Source organism: Pocillopora damicornis, chromosome 3 (assembly GCF_964200805.1).
Source record: "Pocillopora damicornis chromosome 3, jaPocDami1.2, whole genome shotgun sequence".
NCBI lineage: Eukaryota > Metazoa > Cnidaria > Anthozoa > Scleractinia > Pocilloporidae > Pocillopora > Pocillopora damicornis.
In genome coordinates this window covers 26697074-26717499 of record NC_142672.1, presented here as the reverse complement: position 1 = coordinate 26717499, position 20426 = coordinate 26697074, and the positions used below count along the sequence as shown (strand labels likewise).

At 39.6% G+C, this 20426-nt stretch overlaps 1 protein-coding gene across 5 annotated transcripts in view; it reads right to left on the bottom strand.

Moving 5' to 3' along the window:
* Positions 1–20426, bottom strand: part of LOC113684323 (uncharacterized) — a 35435-nt gene that overhangs the window by 7710 nt on the left and 7299 nt on the right. The window contains exons 9-36 of one of the 5 annotated variants that reach the window (XM_089199332.1): positions 19459–19671; positions 18723–18866; positions 18314–18532; positions 17615–17833; positions 16589–16918; positions 16063–16263; positions 15086–15304; positions 14192–14422; positions 13764–14015; positions 12763–12990; positions 11890–12114; positions 11355–11519; positions 10700–10819; positions 9898–10107; positions 9142–9375; positions 8361–8576; positions 7659–7877; positions 7072–7281; positions 6190–6339; positions 5300–5464; positions 4898–5059; positions 4415–4579; positions 3963–4124; positions 2735–2905; positions 2343–2588; positions 1579–1800; positions 890–1192; positions 98–334 (exon numbers count right to left, since the gene is read on the bottom strand). In XM_089199332.1, coding sequence (XP_089055458.1) covers positions 98–334; positions 890–1192; positions 1579–1800; positions 2343–2588; positions 2735–2905; positions 3963–4124; positions 4415–4579; positions 4898–5059; positions 5300–5464; positions 6190–6339; positions 7072–7281; positions 7659–7877; positions 8361–8576; positions 9142–9375; positions 9898–10107; positions 10700–10819; positions 11355–11519; positions 11890–12114; positions 12763–12990; positions 13764–14015; positions 14192–14422; positions 15086–15304; positions 16063–16263; positions 16589–16918; positions 17615–17833; positions 18314–18532; positions 18723–18866; positions 19459–19671 — 5838 coding nt within the window. The remainder of the gene's footprint in view (positions 1–97; positions 335–889; positions 1193–1578; positions 1801–2342; positions 2589–2734; positions 2906–3962; positions 4125–4414; positions 4580–4897; positions 5060–5299; positions 5465–6189; positions 6340–7071; positions 7282–7658; positions 7878–8360; positions 8577–9141; positions 9376–9897; positions 10108–10699; positions 10820–11354; positions 11520–11889; positions 12115–12762; positions 12991–13763; positions 14016–14191; positions 14423–15085; positions 15305–16062; positions 16264–16588; positions 16919–17614; positions 17834–18313; positions 18533–18722; positions 18867–19458; positions 19672–20426) is intronic. The other 4 variants (XM_089199334.1, XM_089199333.1, XM_027201670.2 and 1 more) reach the window with 4 other exon arrangements.

Here is a 20426-nt window from a genome sequence, read left to right as displayed (position 1 = left end):
ATTTGAGTAACCTCATAGGCCCCCAAGGCCCTCTTTATTCTTCTAGGAGCATACCTTTGATGGTTAACTTCGATTGATATTTAACAGCAGACCTTACCTTTACATTCTCCGTTTCCGATGTAGGTAAGTTGCCCAGGCGGCATCCCACCAGCCTCTAGCAGACAAGCATTCATCTCCAGCTGACACATGTTGTCATACGTTCGCCCATCTGATCCACACACAGGATCAATGTGGTTGATAGGGCATGTCTCCCGACACTGACAGGTGGGCTTGCCTTTGACAACTTTACACACTGGGGTGGGGAAGCTACATAGAGTAACTTCACAGGGGTTCTCTGGGAATGCGGAAAAAGAGGTTCGTTGATTAACAAAGTATATTCACGGTGGTATAAGAGCGACCTAACATCAGGTTTTAGATTCACACAGACTTTTTTCATAACGAAAAGAATCCCTCAGATTCACAACGAGACAAATTCAGCAATGGTTTTCATGTGATAATTAATCTGTCTAATAAAACAATCATGAAACCATCTGGAAATGTCCTCAGGCTGTTACGAAATCTTAAAAAAAAAAAAATGGAAGAAAAATGAAAAAAAGAATGAAAGTTTCCATCCTTTAAAAAGGATGGAAACTTAAATTCTTGGTAAGTTGTAGCCAATTTGTTTTTTTTTTATTACCATATCCGAACCAACTAGTGAACGAAAAGACAAGCGTTGCACTACTGAACGCACGAGAAACTGGCAGAATCGATTGAAAAGAACCATAAACCACCGAACGAGCGAACAACCAAATAAACCGCAGCAACTGAAACAAAAAAAACAAAACAAAACAAACGAAGGGAGCAAATTAGCTGAGGAATGAAGCAAAAAAACAAGGAAAAACTAGGTTACCATCTCGAGGCTTTTCAAACGAAGAGGTACATTTCTTAATGCAGCCATCAAAGCAACACTTGAGGTCTCCGCTACAGTCCCAGTCTGTTGCACACTCTGGAGGTCGAAGGATTAGAGGGCATGGCTTGGGGTCAGAGCTAGGGCACCGCCCGGGTTTAGCCGGTGCATAGCATCTCCTGGTACAGTCTCCTCGCAAGCAACATTTCTCCCCGTCCGCGCATTCGGAGTCTTCAGAGCAGCCTTGTATGGGGTCACTACAAATAGGTGACGGGTTCAAAACGGGACAGCTATCTTCGGGTGTTTCTAAGGAAGAAAAAGGAAGAAAATAATATTAGGCAGTTGATGAAAAATTTTAAACAATACTCACAAGCTAGGATCCTTTTAAAGAAACGCTATTGTCGTTTCAGCATCTTGAGATATTTGACCAACACTCGCCTGGACGGTTCCTCATAAAGTTGGCAAAGCCATCATGTTATGAAATCTCGTTGCCGCCACTTCGCTCGTATGTAACTTGCTTAATTATCTTATGCCCAGCTTTAAAAACCTTTTACTTCTTTGGAAACTTACCCTGTTACGATCGATCACCTGCCCTCTCACTTTTTCTCTGCCGCACGTCTTATTGCTTTAGCTTCACTACCAGCCTTTACTATTACCACAGTACTATTCTATTGAAGCAATAGGACACTAACCTTCTCCGCATTTTCCTGGATGCTTCATAACCACACTACTGGCGTCCTTACACACTGAATACATCATTATACACTCGGTACTGTATGTTTTGCCATCTGTGCCGCACACAGGGGCGTACTCTCGTGTACATACTCTGTCACATGTGCATTCATTTTGACCAGATTCCTCGTTTTTCACACACTTTCCAAATGGATGACAGGGTGGTATGCAAATTAAATCATCTAGAGAAACAAATAAAAACATTTTCTTCTTCGGTCAACGAGGATCGTATAACTGTCTATTTTTTTCACTAACGTCGCAGCAGCCCATAAAGGGATCGAAATTTTTCGTTCCAATGGAAATTGTCGAAAAAGAATTTAATCTTTGGCCGTGTTCGAACTATTTTTTCGTTTTTTGTTGGTGTCCAATTTTTAGACAAAAAATTAGTACATCACGCATCATAATAATTTCCTTCATAGCCGTTGCTTGGACTCGTCAGCCTTTGGTTTTGTCCCACAATACTCTTTCTAGTGGAAAACGGCAGAAAGAATGTTGCGTGACAGGAGTGTTGTGTGAAAGAAACCCTCCACCAGTAGAAAGAGTGTTGTATGACAAAAGTGTTGTGTGGAAGTCGAGAGGATTGTGTAACAAAGGGAACGCCTTGCGTGACAAGATCAAACATCGACTGCATAGGAGACTAGCACCAAATCAGTTCATCAAAAGTAAATATAAACGCTACAACATTCCCGAGTGGCTGAAGCAGGGAAAAGTCGAGCTCCCTTACCTTTACGGCTGCCGCATTCCCCAGGATGCTTAACAGTGACCATAGTTCCTTGTTCACACACCATACCCTTCATGACACACTCAGTGCTGTACGTTTTCCCGTCCGTACCACACACGGGAGCATATTCACGTGTACAAAGTCTTTGGCACGTGCATTTGTTCTTCACGCAAAAACCATAGGGATGACAAGGGGGCTGACAGGTTGAAGTCCCGACAAAAGTGGTTAGTCTTGACGTGGAGGGGCGGTCTTCGGAGAAAAACCGGGAAAAAAGGAAATAAACAACAGAAATTAAACTAGTAGCTCTCTTGGCCCATCAGCTCTGAAGATCTACTAATAATTCTCCCCTCTGGCTGTCATAAATGTCCTTGTGAATTAGTGTTATTTGTACTCACTTTCATGGCCACTTTTCACGAGAGGAGGCAAAGTCTTGACGCACATCTTTGTACAGTTCCACTGGAGACAGCATCTCTCCCCCAAAGCACATCCATCGTCGGACTCACAACCTGTTGTTGATTCACATGTCGGTATGGGGTTTGGCGCAGGGCACGTGCCTGGTCGTGTACCTGAGAAAAAAAAATCTAAAATTAAGCTTGTAGATTTATTTTTATGTATCAGCACAGGTTTCTTAAAGGCTAGAAAAGGGGAAAAAAAAGGGGTTACATCAAGCCGAATAAACAAACGTTAATCTGTAGGTTCATTTCAAAGTACGGGCTTGAGATAATGGTTAGAATCTGATATGGGCTATTTCGTGGGAAATAAAACAAACTTGCCAAATATAGAAATATGAGGAATACGTCTGAATAATTATGAGATATTTTTAGCTCTTTCAGTAGTCACATCGTCGCATTGGCTGTTTTAGGACAAGAAGAAGAATCACAAAAACGGCGCATTCTCTTTAACAATGTCACCACACTCTGTCAGTTAAAGAGGCTCCAGAACTAAAATGGATCGTGAAAAACATATTAAAATTGAAATAAAAGAATACATGAACTAAAGAACGACCCGGAATTCAAGATTCCCTTTCCGTGAAGCGAGTCACCGCCAATTCACAAATCCATGCGGCACTAGGGTGTGCAACGTATTGCAACAAAAAAGCCCTGTTTTGAAGAATAAAATTCGTTTTAATTTTCAACCTATTTTTCTGATCATTGCCCAAATATTTCCTCCTCTTGTTTTCTATTCTTCATTACCTAGCTTATTAAATCAATCGCTGACGAAGGGCTAACACTCAAAATGACAACATTGAAACTTCTTACGGTGGGCAATTTACATTATCAACTCAGTTGATAAAACTAAATAGTTTTTTCAATACATCAGTTCAATCATCCCTTTGACTCCAAAGATCCAATAAGTTACTCTCTTGGCTGTCTGCCTTCATTTCCGAGTTGTAAATGGGACAAGAGAATTCCATTTTAATTCAAGACAATACCCACTAGCCGACAAGCTTCTCTATTTTCATAACCAAATATCAAGACGATGTATTGTAATCACAATGGGGAATTACAGGTTAACAGCCTCTGAGGATTAAAGGGTTAAGCAGCTAAGGTATAACTGTCGTCCGTTGAGTGACCCATTTAAAAGACGTTGAAATTCAGGATTCCTCTATGCAATAAAACTCACCATCAGCCCTTGCAGGAGTGACGCACTTGTGGTAACAATCGTTGTCCAAACAGCAAATCTGTCCTGTGGGACACTTTGGTCCTCCTGTGAAGCAGTTTGGTGGGGCATCTGGAGGCAGGCTACAGTAAGGGGTTGGATTAAGCACTGGACACTGTAATAACACTGCAAAAAGATTGCATAATATAAGGTGCTTAATATAAGGTAGAGTAAAAATACATTAAATTAAAAGCCAAATATGTTCATGCTGTTACAGAAAAGCAAGTGCACAAAAGAACCGATCTCAACACCAACAAATACAAACGTAGATTCAACAACTGCAAATTATCCCTTTAATCATTTGAAGAGATCAACCTTAGTATGTGCGTGAAAAAGGTTTTTTGATAGAAATCCAGACATCGCTGGAAACCGACAAACATCTCATTAGAGACATAGCTAGTTCAAAATTAACTCACATGGCGGCGGTGGAGGAACATCCTCAACTCTTACACATTCCCGTTTGCAGCCCTGCTGCAGACAACATCTGCTGCCAAAGAGACATTCTTCGTCTGACCGGCATCCGGTTATTTTAGCACAAACAGGTGTTGGGTTAAGTATAGGACACTTTCCTGGCCTTGTTCCTTGATAAAAAAAAAAATAATAAAAAAATTTAAAAAAAAAAAAAAAATATATATATATATCAAAAAATATATCAAAAGCTGTGAGAGTTAATACGATTACAAAGTTTTCTAGAGCACACTTTCTCTTTGCGTCTACTGTTTGTTCTGGGTTCTTTATCCAACGAGTTCCTTTCTGGGTTATTCACTTTTCTTTCATCCGAAAAAAACTTTCATTTGAATGGGTCTTAAGAATTTGGATCTTGTAAATCAATCAAATTATCATTTTGTGAACAATCAGCAGTAACATTCCATCCTGACAACACTTTAAATTCAACTCACCATCAGCCAGCGCAGGTTTCACACACTTGTGGTTACAGTCTTTGTCAAGACAACAAGCTTTTCCTGCGGGACACTTTGGGCCGCCTGTGAAACAGTTGGGTGGGGCACCTGCCGGCTGTCTACACAGTGGAGTAGGGTTTAAAACTGGGCATTGAAGTAGCACTACGAGAAACAAAAACAGAGCATTCAACACGCTACATCCTACAGTTACACAAACGCGTGTACACAAAAAGCTAACCAATAATGGATTCAAACGCACACACAAGAACTGTCAATTTTCCTTTTATCGTTTATATGATCAATTTCGTCTGAGTGAAAAGGTTTTATAACGAAAATCCAGACATCACTAATAGCCTAACAGAATGTCATGATGATCTGAGACATGGTTTATAATTTACTCACATGGTGGCGGAGGGGGAAGAATCTCAACCTTAACACATTTCTGTGTGCAGCCCTTCTGCAAGCAACATCTGCTGCCTAGGGGACATACTTTGTCTGACTGACATCCGGTTAAATTCGCACAAAGAGGAGTTGGGTTAAGTATGGGACACTCGCCAGGTCTTGTCCCTAAAACAAAGAGCAAACAACAAAACTAGGCTCAGCTCCGAATTGAGTATCATATTGCAAATAAAGAAAAACTTTTATAAAAACATATAAGTGACTCTAATTCCAGTTTTTCCTAGTTTACGACACATTGTGCTTAAATGGTGAAACAACAGGACCAAAAAAAGGTTGTTAACAAAGAATGACGTTATTCAGTTCCTGTGATCGCGAAGCAAAGATAGAGCAATTTAAATAACATATAAGGTTTTTTCGAAATAAGTTCAAGAATTATGGATAAAAGAAAGTTTTCAATCAAATTAAATGCAACCATAAAAACTTAGTACTGTTAAGCTTTCAAACCGCTGAAAGACAGAACATATTGAAAATTGTAAACTAGTCTTCCTGAAGAGAAGACGAACTCATGCTCCCTTATCTTTGCCCACTTGTTGAAAAAGAGGTTCCTGAAGTAAGAACATAGATTTTAGAAGAGTCTTGGCCCTTCACCCTTCACCCCCAAAGAGTGATTGGCATCTAATTTCTTATTACAATATCACTCTTGAACCGCACATTAAGGTCACGAGAATAACGCAATGACGACCAACTAGAGGAACTCTCGATTGTTAAACAAATTCTCCCCGTCAGCACCTTGAGAAATGCAAACAGAACAGTAGGGAGAATATGCATACTGATGTTCGGGTGTAATTTTGCCCCAGGCTTCTGACGGAGTCTCTGAAAAGTAAAACACTCACCATCGTCAAGCGCAGGCTCAGTACACTTGTGACTACAGTCATTATCAAGACAGCATTTCAGTCCAGTGGGGCAAGTTACGTTTCCTGTAAAACAGGATCCGTTTTTCAAAGCGCAGAGAGGAGTTGGGTCCAAAATGGGACACTGCGGCCCTAAAAAAGTCCAATTCAAAGTTTTAAAAATTAACAGACGCAGCTCTGTCAACTAAATGTGACCCAGAAAGGAGTGATTGAGAAGGAATTTTTCCTTAAAACAATCTACATACTTTTAAGTAGAAAGGGGATCAATACCAGTATCTGGGCAACTGCCCACCTACTCCTCCCCTAACCCAACATTAACCCTAAATTTCATCACTTGACTGTTTTTCAGTTAGGGGAGGGGTGGGTGGGCAGTTGCCAAGATACTTATATTGATCCCAGAAAGGTTATTGGAAGAATACTGTTCAAGGTTCTTGTAACTGTTCTGAGAAGCATGCACTATGTTTAATAAGTCTCTGAACGACCTGCTTTATTTAAATGCAAATTTGATGAACTTAACCGCCGAGTGCTTAGCGGGCTCCTCTAGTCAGTGGGCATACTGATTTAGAAATTTGAGTAGTTTGGTAATGGCGGTTGTTGCCTCGAACAAGCTTTCCTTTTTTTCCTTCAGTTGATTTAATCAGCGCTTACGGGTGCCTGGAATAGGGGGTCATGGTCTAGTTGCAGGTATTTGCCAGGCAAAGGGGTGGTATTCCATCTGTGAGCTAAATAACCAGAGTTAAAGTCCATCGATCTCTCCAGCCACCTTTCTATAATTCAATCAAAGCAGCGTCCGACCCTGCACTGCAAGCAAACCATAACTTACAGTTTATTCCTAACTAACATAAACAGTATCACAACACATACCGCATTCTCCCGATTTCACTACGGTTAAGATTTTTCCAGTTTTACATGCCTCGACCTCCAGACTACACTCGTTGGGATATGTTTCACTATCTGAACCACAAACTGGGTTAAAGTCAAGTGTGCAGATTTCATTACACTCGCAGGTTGCTGCACCCTGCACAACTCTGCAATGCTTTCTTGGATCAGTGCACTCCATCCTTGAACATGAATCTGTAATCCAACAGAAAACAAACAAGATTTTCGTCATTCGCTGCAGCAAGGAAGAAAGACATTCAAACAATGAAGATAATCGATGGTTAAAGTTTAAGAATGCTTAATTTCTTCCTCATCCCGACTGTGTTAGTGTTTGCCTGCCTCTCACTTTTCAGTTGAAGTTCGATACTTTTTCGAGAAATGGGGCCCTTCTAAATCGAAGGAGAACTTCGAAAATCAGAGAACTTCGTTAAGGAACTTTATCATGATACGACCCGTACGGCCCAACATCCATATGAGGACCGTATGTGATACTGCCCATGTTTTAAAATCCCCTATCACCTCTGTTTCAAACAATATTATTATTTCACAGATTTCCAAAAGAAAACACTTACCACACTCTCCCTTTGATATGACGGTCAGGTCTTTACCAGATATACAGGCCTCAACCTCCAAGGTGCAGCTGTTTGGGTATGTCTTACCATCTGAACCACACACTGGCCTCGGGATAAGTGGACAGAGTTGAGAGCAAACACAGGTGGCCTTACCGTCGACCACTTTACAGTAATGACGATGATGATTGCACAGTGAAATGTCACAGGGATCCCAAGGAGCTAGAACACAACGAAGCCACGATGAAAAATAAAGCTACTAAAATTATTACCAAAGTTCCCTGATAAGAAACATTCACTGTGTATAAAAGGTTTTCTGACTGAAGAATGAGTCTAACTAATCCTGGTTTGATCTTTCTGAAGGGATCATATATCATGGTAAAAATCGTCTTGTGCAAGACTATCTCTCTTACAATTAAACGCTAGTTTACTGGATGGACAGATTACGACAACAACAAGCTGCTTACTCCATGTGAGAAGTGTACAACAATGACTTTGGCCGACCTTCACCTTCATCAGTAAAGACTTTCACTCGATTAAGATAATGTCTTGATCTCAGGCTTTTGAAAAAATCGACATCATTCTCACTGAAAACAGTTTTTTCAGGACAACTCTCACTGGAAAACTAAGCTTCATAATTGTCAGTCACCTCCAGTGCTTCTCATTCACTCTTTCAATAATCAATCATAAGTTGTTCCTACTCACCACGACATTCACCAGAATATTCTGCCTCCACGATTCTATTTGCTAGGCAGCTCATACTCTCAAGAGCGCTGGGGTTAGGGTATGTTTGTCCATCTGAGCCACACACTGGTGCCAGATTTGCGGTGATCACCATTGGACAAACGCATAGGGCCTTACCACCCACCACGTGACACTGATGGTAAGGATGAGTACAAAGATCAGGTGCACTGCAAGGGTCTGTGAAAAAAGGAGCCAAGAGGTGTCAGGTAAACAACGATGCACGTGACCAATAAGAGTTGTGTTTTTTGTTTCACAAATAATACATGTACATCATCTTCACCATCATGATTTTCATCACCACTGCGATCATAATACTCGTCTTCGTCAAGTTCGCCTTTAAGATAAGCGAAGCTCTTTCAGATAACAAACCAAAAAGCTCTAACGAAACAATCTTTAGTTCTCACATCAGTCTGTGAGGGTGGTGGGTGAAGGAAATCAAGAAAACCTCTTATTTCAACTTTCACACTGTTGTTGTTTTGGTAGACCTTCACCCAAGAAAGCAGTGCTTTTACTTTCTAGCAAATATTTCTCTTCTTGAGGTTCATCACTTGCTTCTTTAGCTCCTTTCTGTCTACAGCGCATCAAGCGATTTTGGCCGCTGACATGAAGGTTAACCGCCCAACCTCTTTTGACTACTGAGACCTAGACCAACTGCTACTCGTGCGTGATCTACAGTTCTCGTAACATTACTGGCTAAAGTGACCAACATGTACATAACTGCAAAACATGACATATATCTTACTTTTGTTTTCTTGCTTGCACTCTCCTTGACTAGCCACCGTTATTGTCTGACTTCTCTCGCATGCTTCTGACCGTAGGACACACTCGTTAGGATACGTTTGGCCATCTGATCCACATACCGGGATGTATTCCCTTGTGCACAAAAATGGCAGACAAACACATGCAGCACCTCGGGGTGATTTGAGACAGTGGTGTAATGGATGACTGCAGTTGGACTTCTCACAAGGGTCTGGTTCTATGAAGTAAATGAAAGAGGTGAGATGAAGTAATGATTTAGGATGCCCATTTTGCTATGGCGTCTCCCGGTTTCAGTCGCATGATGCTACACGCAGCAACGCTACTCCTGCCTTAATTGGGACACCACTCCATCGCCTATTACAACCCCATCGAATAGTGCCCCTGAAAGTTTGCCATCACACAGGAAGAGGATTTTGAGAACAGGTGTCTGATGACCAAGCTACCGCCTTTCAATCCAGTCTCTAGAACACTAAACGTTAGAAAAGCTTATCTCCTGTCTGGTAAAATACACACTGTGAAATAAGACTTGTATGAAGGTTACTGTGCAACAGAGTTCAACAGCTCAGCAAAACAGACTCAGGCTGGTTTGCACCGTCAGAATTCCACCCTGTACTTAAGACCCATGCTACTTAGAGCAACTAAGGGAAAATGAAGTTAAATCAATACAATGCAACCCAGGTTCTAGAGAATACTATTTTTCTTAAAAAAAAAGTTGTGAGAAATTCATTTGAAGACTTACTACAACTGTCTTTACTGGCGATGGTGATCTTCTTCTGTTGACTGCATGACGCAGCTTCCATAAGACACACATTGTCATATATCTTTCCATCTGAGCCACAGACAGGCATGAAATTCAGAGGACAAACTTGTGGACAGACACATTTTCCCATGCCGCCGTCCTCCACGCAAGTTGCATAATGCTCACACTTCTTGACACTACAAGGATCAGCTGTTGAACATAGAGCATGCGCATAAAAATAAGTCCAGCAAATCACATATTTCACCAATGTTAATCAAAGTTCCTTCCCCTTGGGAGAGGTAGTTAAAAAGTAACCGGTGGACCCGAGAGATATCTGTTCGAGTCCTGACCAGGTTATTGACATGTGTTTTTCGGTCGCGGTTGCCCTAAGCCAAACAACCCAGGATGTCACAGGTCTGGAACAATGGACTTCTTGTCGTTTCCGCTTTTAACAAAATTCTGGGCAAGTTCACATTGCCAGACCTGGAATACACCTTTAACTATAGGAAAAAAATAATTTATGTTCAAACATGACACTGTACGACCATGGACGCGGGGGTTTTATGTTGAAGAAATTCTTACATTCCTTACACAAGATGAATGTTGCACTTGTAAATCTTCAGTGGCAAATTCTCAACAATTGATTTTGAAAAAACTTGCCGATTGCTCCCACACCATTTCTCTTGCATTTGTACGTCTTCAACTTTTACATGTTGTGTCCCTACACCCCAAGACCCTGAGCATCAATTAATTCCAATTGAAGCGTAATGTTAAATTAAAAAAAAACAGACTAGTAATTCACCTGCACAATCAATGCCGTCTCCTTCATATCCTGGGTTACACACACATTTGCGGCCTCCAAAAACTAGTTCTATGCACTGAGCATTCTCATGACACGTGTTAGGGCATTCAAGATCACGAACTTCATACAAAGAAAACATAAAATAAATGTTTGTTGGTTTCATCAAGAAAACAAAATCTATCCAGATTTTAAGATTGGTGAAATTGCTTAAATCATTAAGAGAAATACAGCTAATCAGACTTAAATATAGGTGAAATCGCTATTTTAAAATTATAACCCAAGCATCAGTTTTACTTAGTTTTATTATTCTCTCCTTTGGAAAATAAGTTGACAGGATGTAGTTTCAGTTTAAGTATATTACTTCACGTGCAGCCAAATTCTTTTTGATCTTTTACAACTTAATTACGCAAGAATGATCAAATGGCAAAGTAACTTAAGTTCCGAAATACTTGGAATTACTTAATCTTTGGTCATTTTATAGCTAAATACAGGTTTGCATGACCTAACTGTGGAAAACGGAAACGTTTGCATGACTTAATTGTCAGAATCTGCAACTGGCATTGTTCATGTGGTATAATTTGACAATCCTATCAACGTTCTGAAAAACACTTCCCTCTTAAACCAATTAAATGAAATCTGCATTCATTTGACATACCAAATTGAACACAGTCTTTCTGGCAGCCATTAAAGCAGCACTTTCCTCCATCCTCCTTGCAGTCCTCATTTTTCGTACACGAGTCTGCTCTTCGGTCACAAATTCTATTCAGACCTTTCCACGGAGCGGGACAGATATAGGGTTTCAAACCAGAGATAACAGCATCTACGATGAAAAGAAAAATTCAAAGTCACCAAACAGTGTAAACAACGTAAAAAGTAGTTGCTATCAACAAAAAAAACAAACAAACAAATAAAAACAAAACCATTAATCATTTAAATGCTTGGATACATCTTACGGTTGAATCAGTCAGTATTTAATGAATAGATGGCGTAAGTTTCTAAAGAAACTGTGATGCTGCGTCGGTGGGAGAGTATAACAGGGTAATGTAGTATCATCAACGGGTTGATAACGTAAATTGGCCACCGTTAAAAGTTTGCGAGCTGATGTTTCAAGCGTTAGCCTTTCGTCTAATCGCTCTGACGAAGGGATAACGCTCGAAACGTCAGCTTTTAAAGTGTTCAATGAAGCTTACCACATCTCCCTGGTTTGACGACTCGAAGGCGCTCCCCACTCTGACATGCTGCCACCTCCATACCACACGGGTTGGGATAGGTGTTGTTATCAGAAGCACAAACTGGATTGTACTCTAATGTACATGCTGTGTTACAAACACACGAGGCTGTGCCATTCTGAACTTCACACCTGTGACGCTTGTGGCTACAAAGGCTGACTTCACAAGGATTCATAAGCTGAGGACCTGAAACGAAACGGGTATAAAATCATGTCAAACACCAGGACACTTTTCCTGAGGCAACCATAGAGGAGCCAAAAATCTGAAATCCAGCTTCTTCAGGATTAAAATATGGCTTATATCTAAAGGTTTCTCTAAATAGCAAGTCGGCAAGGATTGGAAAGTACCTACAATCAATGTCAAAATTAGTAGACACATCATGTTTAAACAGTCCTATTTATCTATTTATTTGTAGAATAACACTCCTGTGTCTACCACACTCTTGCTCGTTGACAAGCCCCCCCCCCCTTCCCCATTCAGTGTTGCCTGTATGTAACTAAAAGTCCATATAAACGCGATAAAACTATGTTTTGAGGAGGGGGGAGGAGAGGGTAAATAGGTTACTTTAAAAAGGGCAAAAGAGATCAAATGGAAGTAATAAAGGGTTAATAAAGGGTTAATAAAGGGTTAATAAAGTCAATGTGTCAACAGTCGCAGATAGAAGGAGCATGGACAAAAATCAACAACAAAACAAATCCATAAATGATAGCTGGTCCAGGAGCTGAAAAGAGAAAAAGCTCTCAGGAGCCAAGCGAGCTCTCATGAATATATCCTCCTGTTTTTCCAAGGTCCCATGTTTCTAGGAGTATCTGAAAGTTGGACAGTAGCTCTTACATTTTCCATCCTTGACCTTCTTGATAGCACCACCAGCGAGACAGCTGGCAACCTCTAAGGATCTGTGATTTGGATATGTCTTTCCATCAGAACCACAGACATATCTTAATTCAAGTGTCACTGCAGTTGAGCATACACAGGTTGCTGTACCATTTATGTCTTGACAACTGGCGAGATAATGGCTGCAATTGACCTTATGACAGGGATCTGGCATAGCACCTGTTAAAACTAAACAATGTGAGTTTTGGAAAGGGAATGACTAATCCATTTATGATTTAAACATAATTCCATTCTAAATCAGAACCGACTGATGGATACAGTAAATTCCTAAAATTTGATAACCAATTATGAAGAACCATTTTTGACATCATTTTGACATTATACAGTTTGTCTAATTTCCTAGTTAAGTCAACAGTAAATTCAGTTTTTTTCGATAAAGACAAATATTAAAATGAATAAATGACATCATAAAATGAATATATGACATTATGATTTTCATATATTCAGTAATTGAAGAAAAATATTGCTTATCCATCTTCTGAACTACGTTTTTCAATGTACCAAACAAACAACGATTAAAAATATGATAGTGTATTCTGATTGCCCAAGCAAGGGTAGTCCTGTGAAGGAACATTGTCAGTGGTGGTGACGAGGGTTTCAACAATCTTTGTGAAAGTCATCATCCAAGCCAAGTATCAATTCTCGACTCTGACCTTGATTTCTGCTAAACATCAGTCACCACCACCAAAAATACTCCTTCCCAGGACTACTCTTGCCTGGATAACCAGCCTACATGATAATTTGTCACTCCCTAGTTCAAATAATGTATTACATATGATGATCAGAACAAGGGTGGAGACCTAGTAATCAGGTCACAGACTCATTCTAAAATCCCAAATCACCAGAAGGTATTTCAGAAATCCACAGAGTATCATGAAATATTGCCGACTTCCTTAACGATAATTATACAATCAAAAGTAACAAAACCATGTCTAACTTACTTGATGTAATATCCGGTTCACATTTTCCTTCATAATCTACAGACACAACTTTGCCTTTCTCACATGAGACAAAGTCCAAAATACACTTATTGTCATAATTTTGACCATCATCTCCACAGACTGGCTTAATGATCTTTGGACAGGATCCAAGGTGTGTACAGCTGCAGACAGGTTTGCCTTCATCATCTGTGGTGCATTTTTGCAATGGATGGCTGCACGTGATGTTGACGCAGGGATCAATATTCACTACTCCTGCAAAGTTGATACTAATGATCAGAGTGCTAATTATCATTATCTTTACCCTTGCTAACATTAATAAAAGGGAAAAAGGGGTATTAGCAAAATTACCCAAAGACTTAAGATGGGAAGGAAGTGATTCAGTTATCCAATATTGAACCTCATTTGAAAGGAAAATAAGAGAAATAAACCTGTACCACAACTTTCTGGCAGTGCTGGGATAATCTCTGTCTTTTGTTGGCAGGAGGCAGTCATTAAGAGACACAAGTTCTCATAAATCTTTCCATCAGAACCACAGAGAGGTTCTTCTTCATTGCCACAGCCTGGGTGGCTACCTTCACCAGGGCAGACGCAAGTGATGTTTCCACCAATGACATCACACTTGCCATAGAAGTCACACTTTACTGAGGCACATGGATCCACTAAAAGATAAAAAGATTTAATTTTTTCTCTGTTTCTATAGAGAAATGCACAAAATAAATTGAAAATTAACTATACTCAGGCCGAATCTAGACCATAAAACTGATACCCATGGTATATTTCCCTTTCTCTCCTAGCAAAGGTGAATTACTGCGATCTGTCTCACAGTAGATTAAGATGCAAATATAAAGTTATCCTGGCATGAACTGTGAATTAAATTATGTTTCATCTAATAAAACCCTCTTCTTCCTCTCCCTATTACTTACAGTAAAACACAAAACCATATTAACTTAAACTAGTAATGGTTGTCACAAACACTGCCCCCTCCCTTTTTTCAACACTAAAATTTGTATCTTAAACCTTTTTTCAGAGCAGAGTTTATATGAAGCATTGTTGGAGAAAAAAAAAATTGAGTTCAGGTTCAAACCAAATGCTATTGTAAATCGTTTCCATTGTTTACAATATAATGTAAAACACATGCCATAAGGACAGTTAAAATCATGGGCTGCTTGATTTGATTCAATTATCATTTGTCACCTACTCTATTAATTATAAGTCATTTCTTATTTCTCCCTATACAAGGGGACTCTATAGTGCCTCCTTGGGTATCAGCCTTTGGGCCAGAACCCTGCAGAGGCTATAAATAAATTCACCTTTCCACTGACCTACTTCACATTCACCCTTGTAATCAACAGTGACATTCTTCTTTTCCGCACAAGCTTCAGCCTTCAGAATGCACTCATTATCGTAGGTTTTGCCATTTGTTCCACAAACTGGATCATAAATCTTTATGCAGGCAATATTGCATTTGCATTCTACTGACTTGTGGTCCTTGGTGGGAACACACTGTCCATAATATGGGCACGAGGTGAACTGACATGGATCTGGAAACATCAAATGTTAGAAATGAACAACACTTTGACAGTGTGAATGCATGTCAAATAAATTGAGTTTAAAAGCTTACACACAACACTGGATCTGAAGATATCAAATGTGTTTCTTTTACATGTACTGGAGTTCATGAACTGGAGTTCAGGTCACAAGGTCAAATTGTATGGCTTATGATCACTGTATACCATAGTTATTTGATTATAAGGTGCACTTGGTTAGAAGATGCACCCCCAATTCAGCAACTTCATTATTGCATGTTTTCAAACTGAAAATATCGCTAAAATACTTGGTTATAAGGCACACCGTTGTTTGGGGAGTAAAGATTGGTCAAGTTTATTGTAAATTCTTTCATAAACTTACAAAAAAGTGAAAAAGTCACGTATTTATTTTTAGTTTACCGTTAATTAACAAAAGCAGAATTGTTGCACACATGACCATGCGCACAAACAAAAGCCTTGATAAAACAAAAATTAACGAACTGCCAGTAATCTTCTTGAGCACAGGGCTCTTCTCTTACATTCAAAAATGGGCACTGCAATATGTCTGTAGAATCTGATTAAATGTTTTGGGTAGGGGGGAGTGACCCAAAATACCCTTGATCTCTCCAGTAGCAGATAAAAGACATGCAAGAGCCATCTGGCATGAGTGGTATACTTAACAGTGTATGTGCAAACTGATGTCTACAAATATCTCTATAATTCTTCCAGAAGTTAGATGTACATGCACTCACAAATACTTGTTTCCTTTTTACCTGGAAGAGTGCAGTTGGGTTTTCCTCTGGTTCGTGTTCCAAGCTGTTCCTTGCCATAACTGTCTACACACCAACAGTAACCCGTGGAAAAGTGACACTGCATTTCTTGAAATCCACCACTTTTCTTGCATGATGGAACAAAGCGGCCCAATTGTGGGAACAGAAAAGACTCTTCAAATCTTTGCTGACAAGTAGACAGACCTTTCAAAAATGATGAGAGAGGGTTATTTGAGTAGATTTTCTTGGCTTTGATATAACACCAGATGATTCAAGCCTTCAAGTTGTGACTACTAATGACCCCAATTTCCATGGTGGCTCATATCTAATAGGTATAAGCAACCAGATTGGGACCAAAAAGGCTGAAACATCAGCAATCAAAGGAAAATTGGTTTAATAACAAAAAAATTTTAAAAATTTACATGGAAGTTTTGAAAATGTAACTCACTCTTACTAAATCAAATTAGTCAGAAATATGCCCTAATTTGTCATCCTGTGAGTACAATGATGAAGAGGAAATGTTACCAACCAGGATTAACACAGTCCTTTTGGCAGCCATTGAAGCAACAGAGCTCACTTCCTTTGCAATCAGTATCTTTCGCACACATATCCCCACGGCGATCACACAGCCCTTCTTTACCCAGCCAAGGTTTGGGGCATTGGCCAGGTTTTGTGTCTGCTTTCTTATGAACCTCTGATGTATTCACACACATCTGCTGGCAGCCACTGAAGCAACATTTCTGATTTCCAGGACAGTGAAAGTCCATTCCACATTCATCACCCATTTTGTCACAGAAACCTGTAAGCCCCTTCCACGGCGTAGGACAAGTTCCTTCCTTTCCATTCATCTTAGTATTTGCTGAAAAAATAGGAAAACATATCCACATCATCCCCAATGGCTGGGTATATGCAGGGTCTATGAGATACTGTACTGTGCTTTACATTTCACTTTCCTGTAAGGGGAGAAATACTTCCAACAGATGTAGGTGCATACTATGGTTTAAGAACATTTCTGATTTACCGTTGCCTGATTACAAGTGGGCAATTGCAAACAGAAATTGGTGCTTAATGCATTTTTAAATTCATTTGATATATATAAGTCCCCATACTTCACAAAACTGTTACCAGTAAAAACCTCAAGGACTCATATCGTACATCATCACATGCAAGAGTTTACATTGTTTAGTTGTTACAACAAAAGTAAAGTGCAATTTGAACTCTGCCTAACTCAATTCTTGCACAATCTTTAGATAACCTGTGTAGGTAAACAGCAAAAAAAATCTTGTGAAAGTCTACAAAAATATTTTAAAATTATGATAAAATAACTGAAAGCATATATTTTCTGTAACTGCCATGCTTAACCTCTCTCATAATAATGTGGTGACCCTGTGCTCAACCATGAATTGTGATTTCAGATCTGAAGTTTTTTTCTGGATGATCCAGCTACATACATAGCTGTGAACCCCTATTTGAAACCTTTTGAAGCTGTTGTTGCCAGATTAAAAACTGAAGACAGCAATTCACAAAGGGGCACTTCAGCTCTCCAATATCTTACCTGAAATTGTACAATTTGGTTCTCCTCTCACTCTAGTACCATCCACTTCATTGCCAAGACTGTCAACACACCAGCAGAACCCAATAGATCCATGACACTGGACTTCCTCATAATCACCATTTGGTTTACAGGAAGTTATGAATGCCCCTATTAAGGGGACACCCCCTTGGTTCCTTGAGAGCTCTCTCTCCTTCTGTCTTGTGCAGGGTTTGGTACCAACTGAAATCAAGAAATTCCAAACAGCTGATCACAATGCAGTTCAGGTATATATTTCAAATTAAGTGTTTGGGTGCATTCCCTTGGTGTGATCAGGATAAGAATAATTATGATGTACTGCACTCCTTTAGAGGGAATCCATTTTAAGATCACTGATTCATTGAATCCACCCTGGACATGGATTACTTGGATCACTGATCTGCTGTATTCCATTGGCATGGGATTTGAATTTCATCACTCTGCACAACATTTCTTTCCCACTCTCAAGCATACTGAAATTTCATGCTTACTGTCATGAAACTGATACTAGGCCCAAACCCCAATCCCTTTGTGCACTGCAATCCAAGTGATCTCTGATAAATGATCCTGATCTGGATTATCCTGAACAATGCACCCTTTGAAGCTGTTACCACCATAGCATAGGGTCACAAATAAAACTAGAGCAATTTTATGAAAGTGCCCTGCAATTCTCTGACATCATACCTGAAGTGGTACAATTTAGTTCTCCTCTGATTCGAGTACCTTCCAGTTCATTGCCAAGCTTGTCTACGCACCAGCAAAACCCAGTAGATCCATGACACTGTACCTCCTCATAATCACCATTTAGTTTACAGGAAGGTATGAATGCTCCTATTGGGAAGCGTCCTCCATGGGTTTTTGAGATCTCTCTCTTCCTGTGCCTTGCACAGAGTTTGATACCAACTGAAATGAAGGAATTCCAAATTATTGATCAACAAATTTGATAAGTTAAAATTTTTTCAATTCTTCTTATAAGCACCTAGGGAAATGTATAAAGAACAATAAAGAAGATATGCAAACAGATGTATCTTTGTCCTGCTCACCACATTTCTTCATTTCTTTCTTTGTTCTTCTATTTTAGTGAAATTCATACCTGGAGATGTGCAGAAATTCTGACATCCATTAAAGCAACACCTGTGGTCTCCATCACAATCAGAATCATGCTGGCACATGTCAGGAAGCAAGTCACAAACCCCCTCTTGACCCAACCAAGGTCTAGGACATGTTCCAGGTTTTGCTGTTGAGTGAAATATAGAATTTTATTTTAGTTCTAGTCTAAAAAATTTCAGGGTGAATAGTTACACAGCTGTTGGGTTAAGTCAGACCTCCCAAGCAAGGTTTCAGCCTGAAAGCCATCTAACCATTCCCAGGACAGTCACAATTTGGCAACACTTGATGTTAATGCTACCTTAAATTTCACTGATTAATTGAAGGCTCCATTTCAAAAGAAAATTGTGCTATATCTGCCAACTTTCGCCCTGTGGTTGCAAGCCTCTTACCAACAGATTAAACCTTTAGATGTCAGTCACCAACTAGTGCACACTGATCACTTTCTGAACCCTCACAGGAAAAACTCATACTATACATGTACAGAGAAAAAATATATCATCTAAAATAAACTCAAATACTTCTACCAAAACCTTTCATGGTGGGAGGGAGGCGATGAAAACTAGATTTTTTTGGGAACTTCTAGGAAAATTCACCAGCTTGTTTTGACACAATTGGCTCTTCTTCAAAAATGCTAGCAATTAGAAGATTAAATTCTCCAACAAATTGATTTGATAAGCACAGGTATGTAATAATATATTTTAGGTAGTTTGTGTTCTTACCACGTTTGGAACAGACAGCTGTGCCTTGTACCTCTGTACCTGGTATTTTTTCTCCATCCTTGTCCACACACCAGCAGTACAATTCATGACACTGCTGGTCCTCATAATCACCATCAGGCTTACACCGTGGAACAAAAACACCAAGGAGAGGGGGGTCCAATGCTAACTTGTCCAAAGCAGATTGCATTTCCTCTTGGCACTTTGTAAGATTTTCTATTTAAAAATACAGATCAATTATGAAAAGTAAAAGCTAGGGGGAATGGCAGGGTGACCGCTTAACCCTTTACACTCTAACATCAGTATGCATATTCTCCACACTGTTCTTTATACATTTCCTAAGGTGCTGACAAGGAGAATTTGTTTGCCAATCAAAAGGTTCCTTCCCTGGTGACCATTTCCTTTATTCTCATGACCTTAATGCATGATTCGGGAGTGATATTGTAGGAAGAAATTAGATTTTAGTCATTCTTAGAGCTAAATGGGTTAATACATGCAGTTTGACTGGTTTCACAGAATAGGGGTATTGTAAAAAACGGTAAAAGACCCCTTTTTATGCCATACATTTTGTAATTGACCACTTTATGTTCAAAATCTTGCTCAAATATACTACTACCATTGATCTGCGGGAATATGGATTAAATACTGTATACTTGAGAGCTTGTTCTTAGTTGGTTCTGCTTTACATGACCTTTCAAGACAGGCAGAAGACGATAGAAACAGGCCACTGGGACTCAGTACATGGTGACTACCACTGCATAATAGAGGTGACTGCTTAATAGTGGTAAAAATTACTGACAGTGTTTAAGGGGAAATGATTTAGGGACTTTGATAACTGACTGCTTAACACATGGCAACCACTTAAAATGAAGTTCTGCTTTGCCCTTTAATTCCCTTGAAATCTGACTATTAATTTGCCCCTATAGCTGCTACACATTCCTTGTGGATTAGTGATGAGGATTTGGCATTAG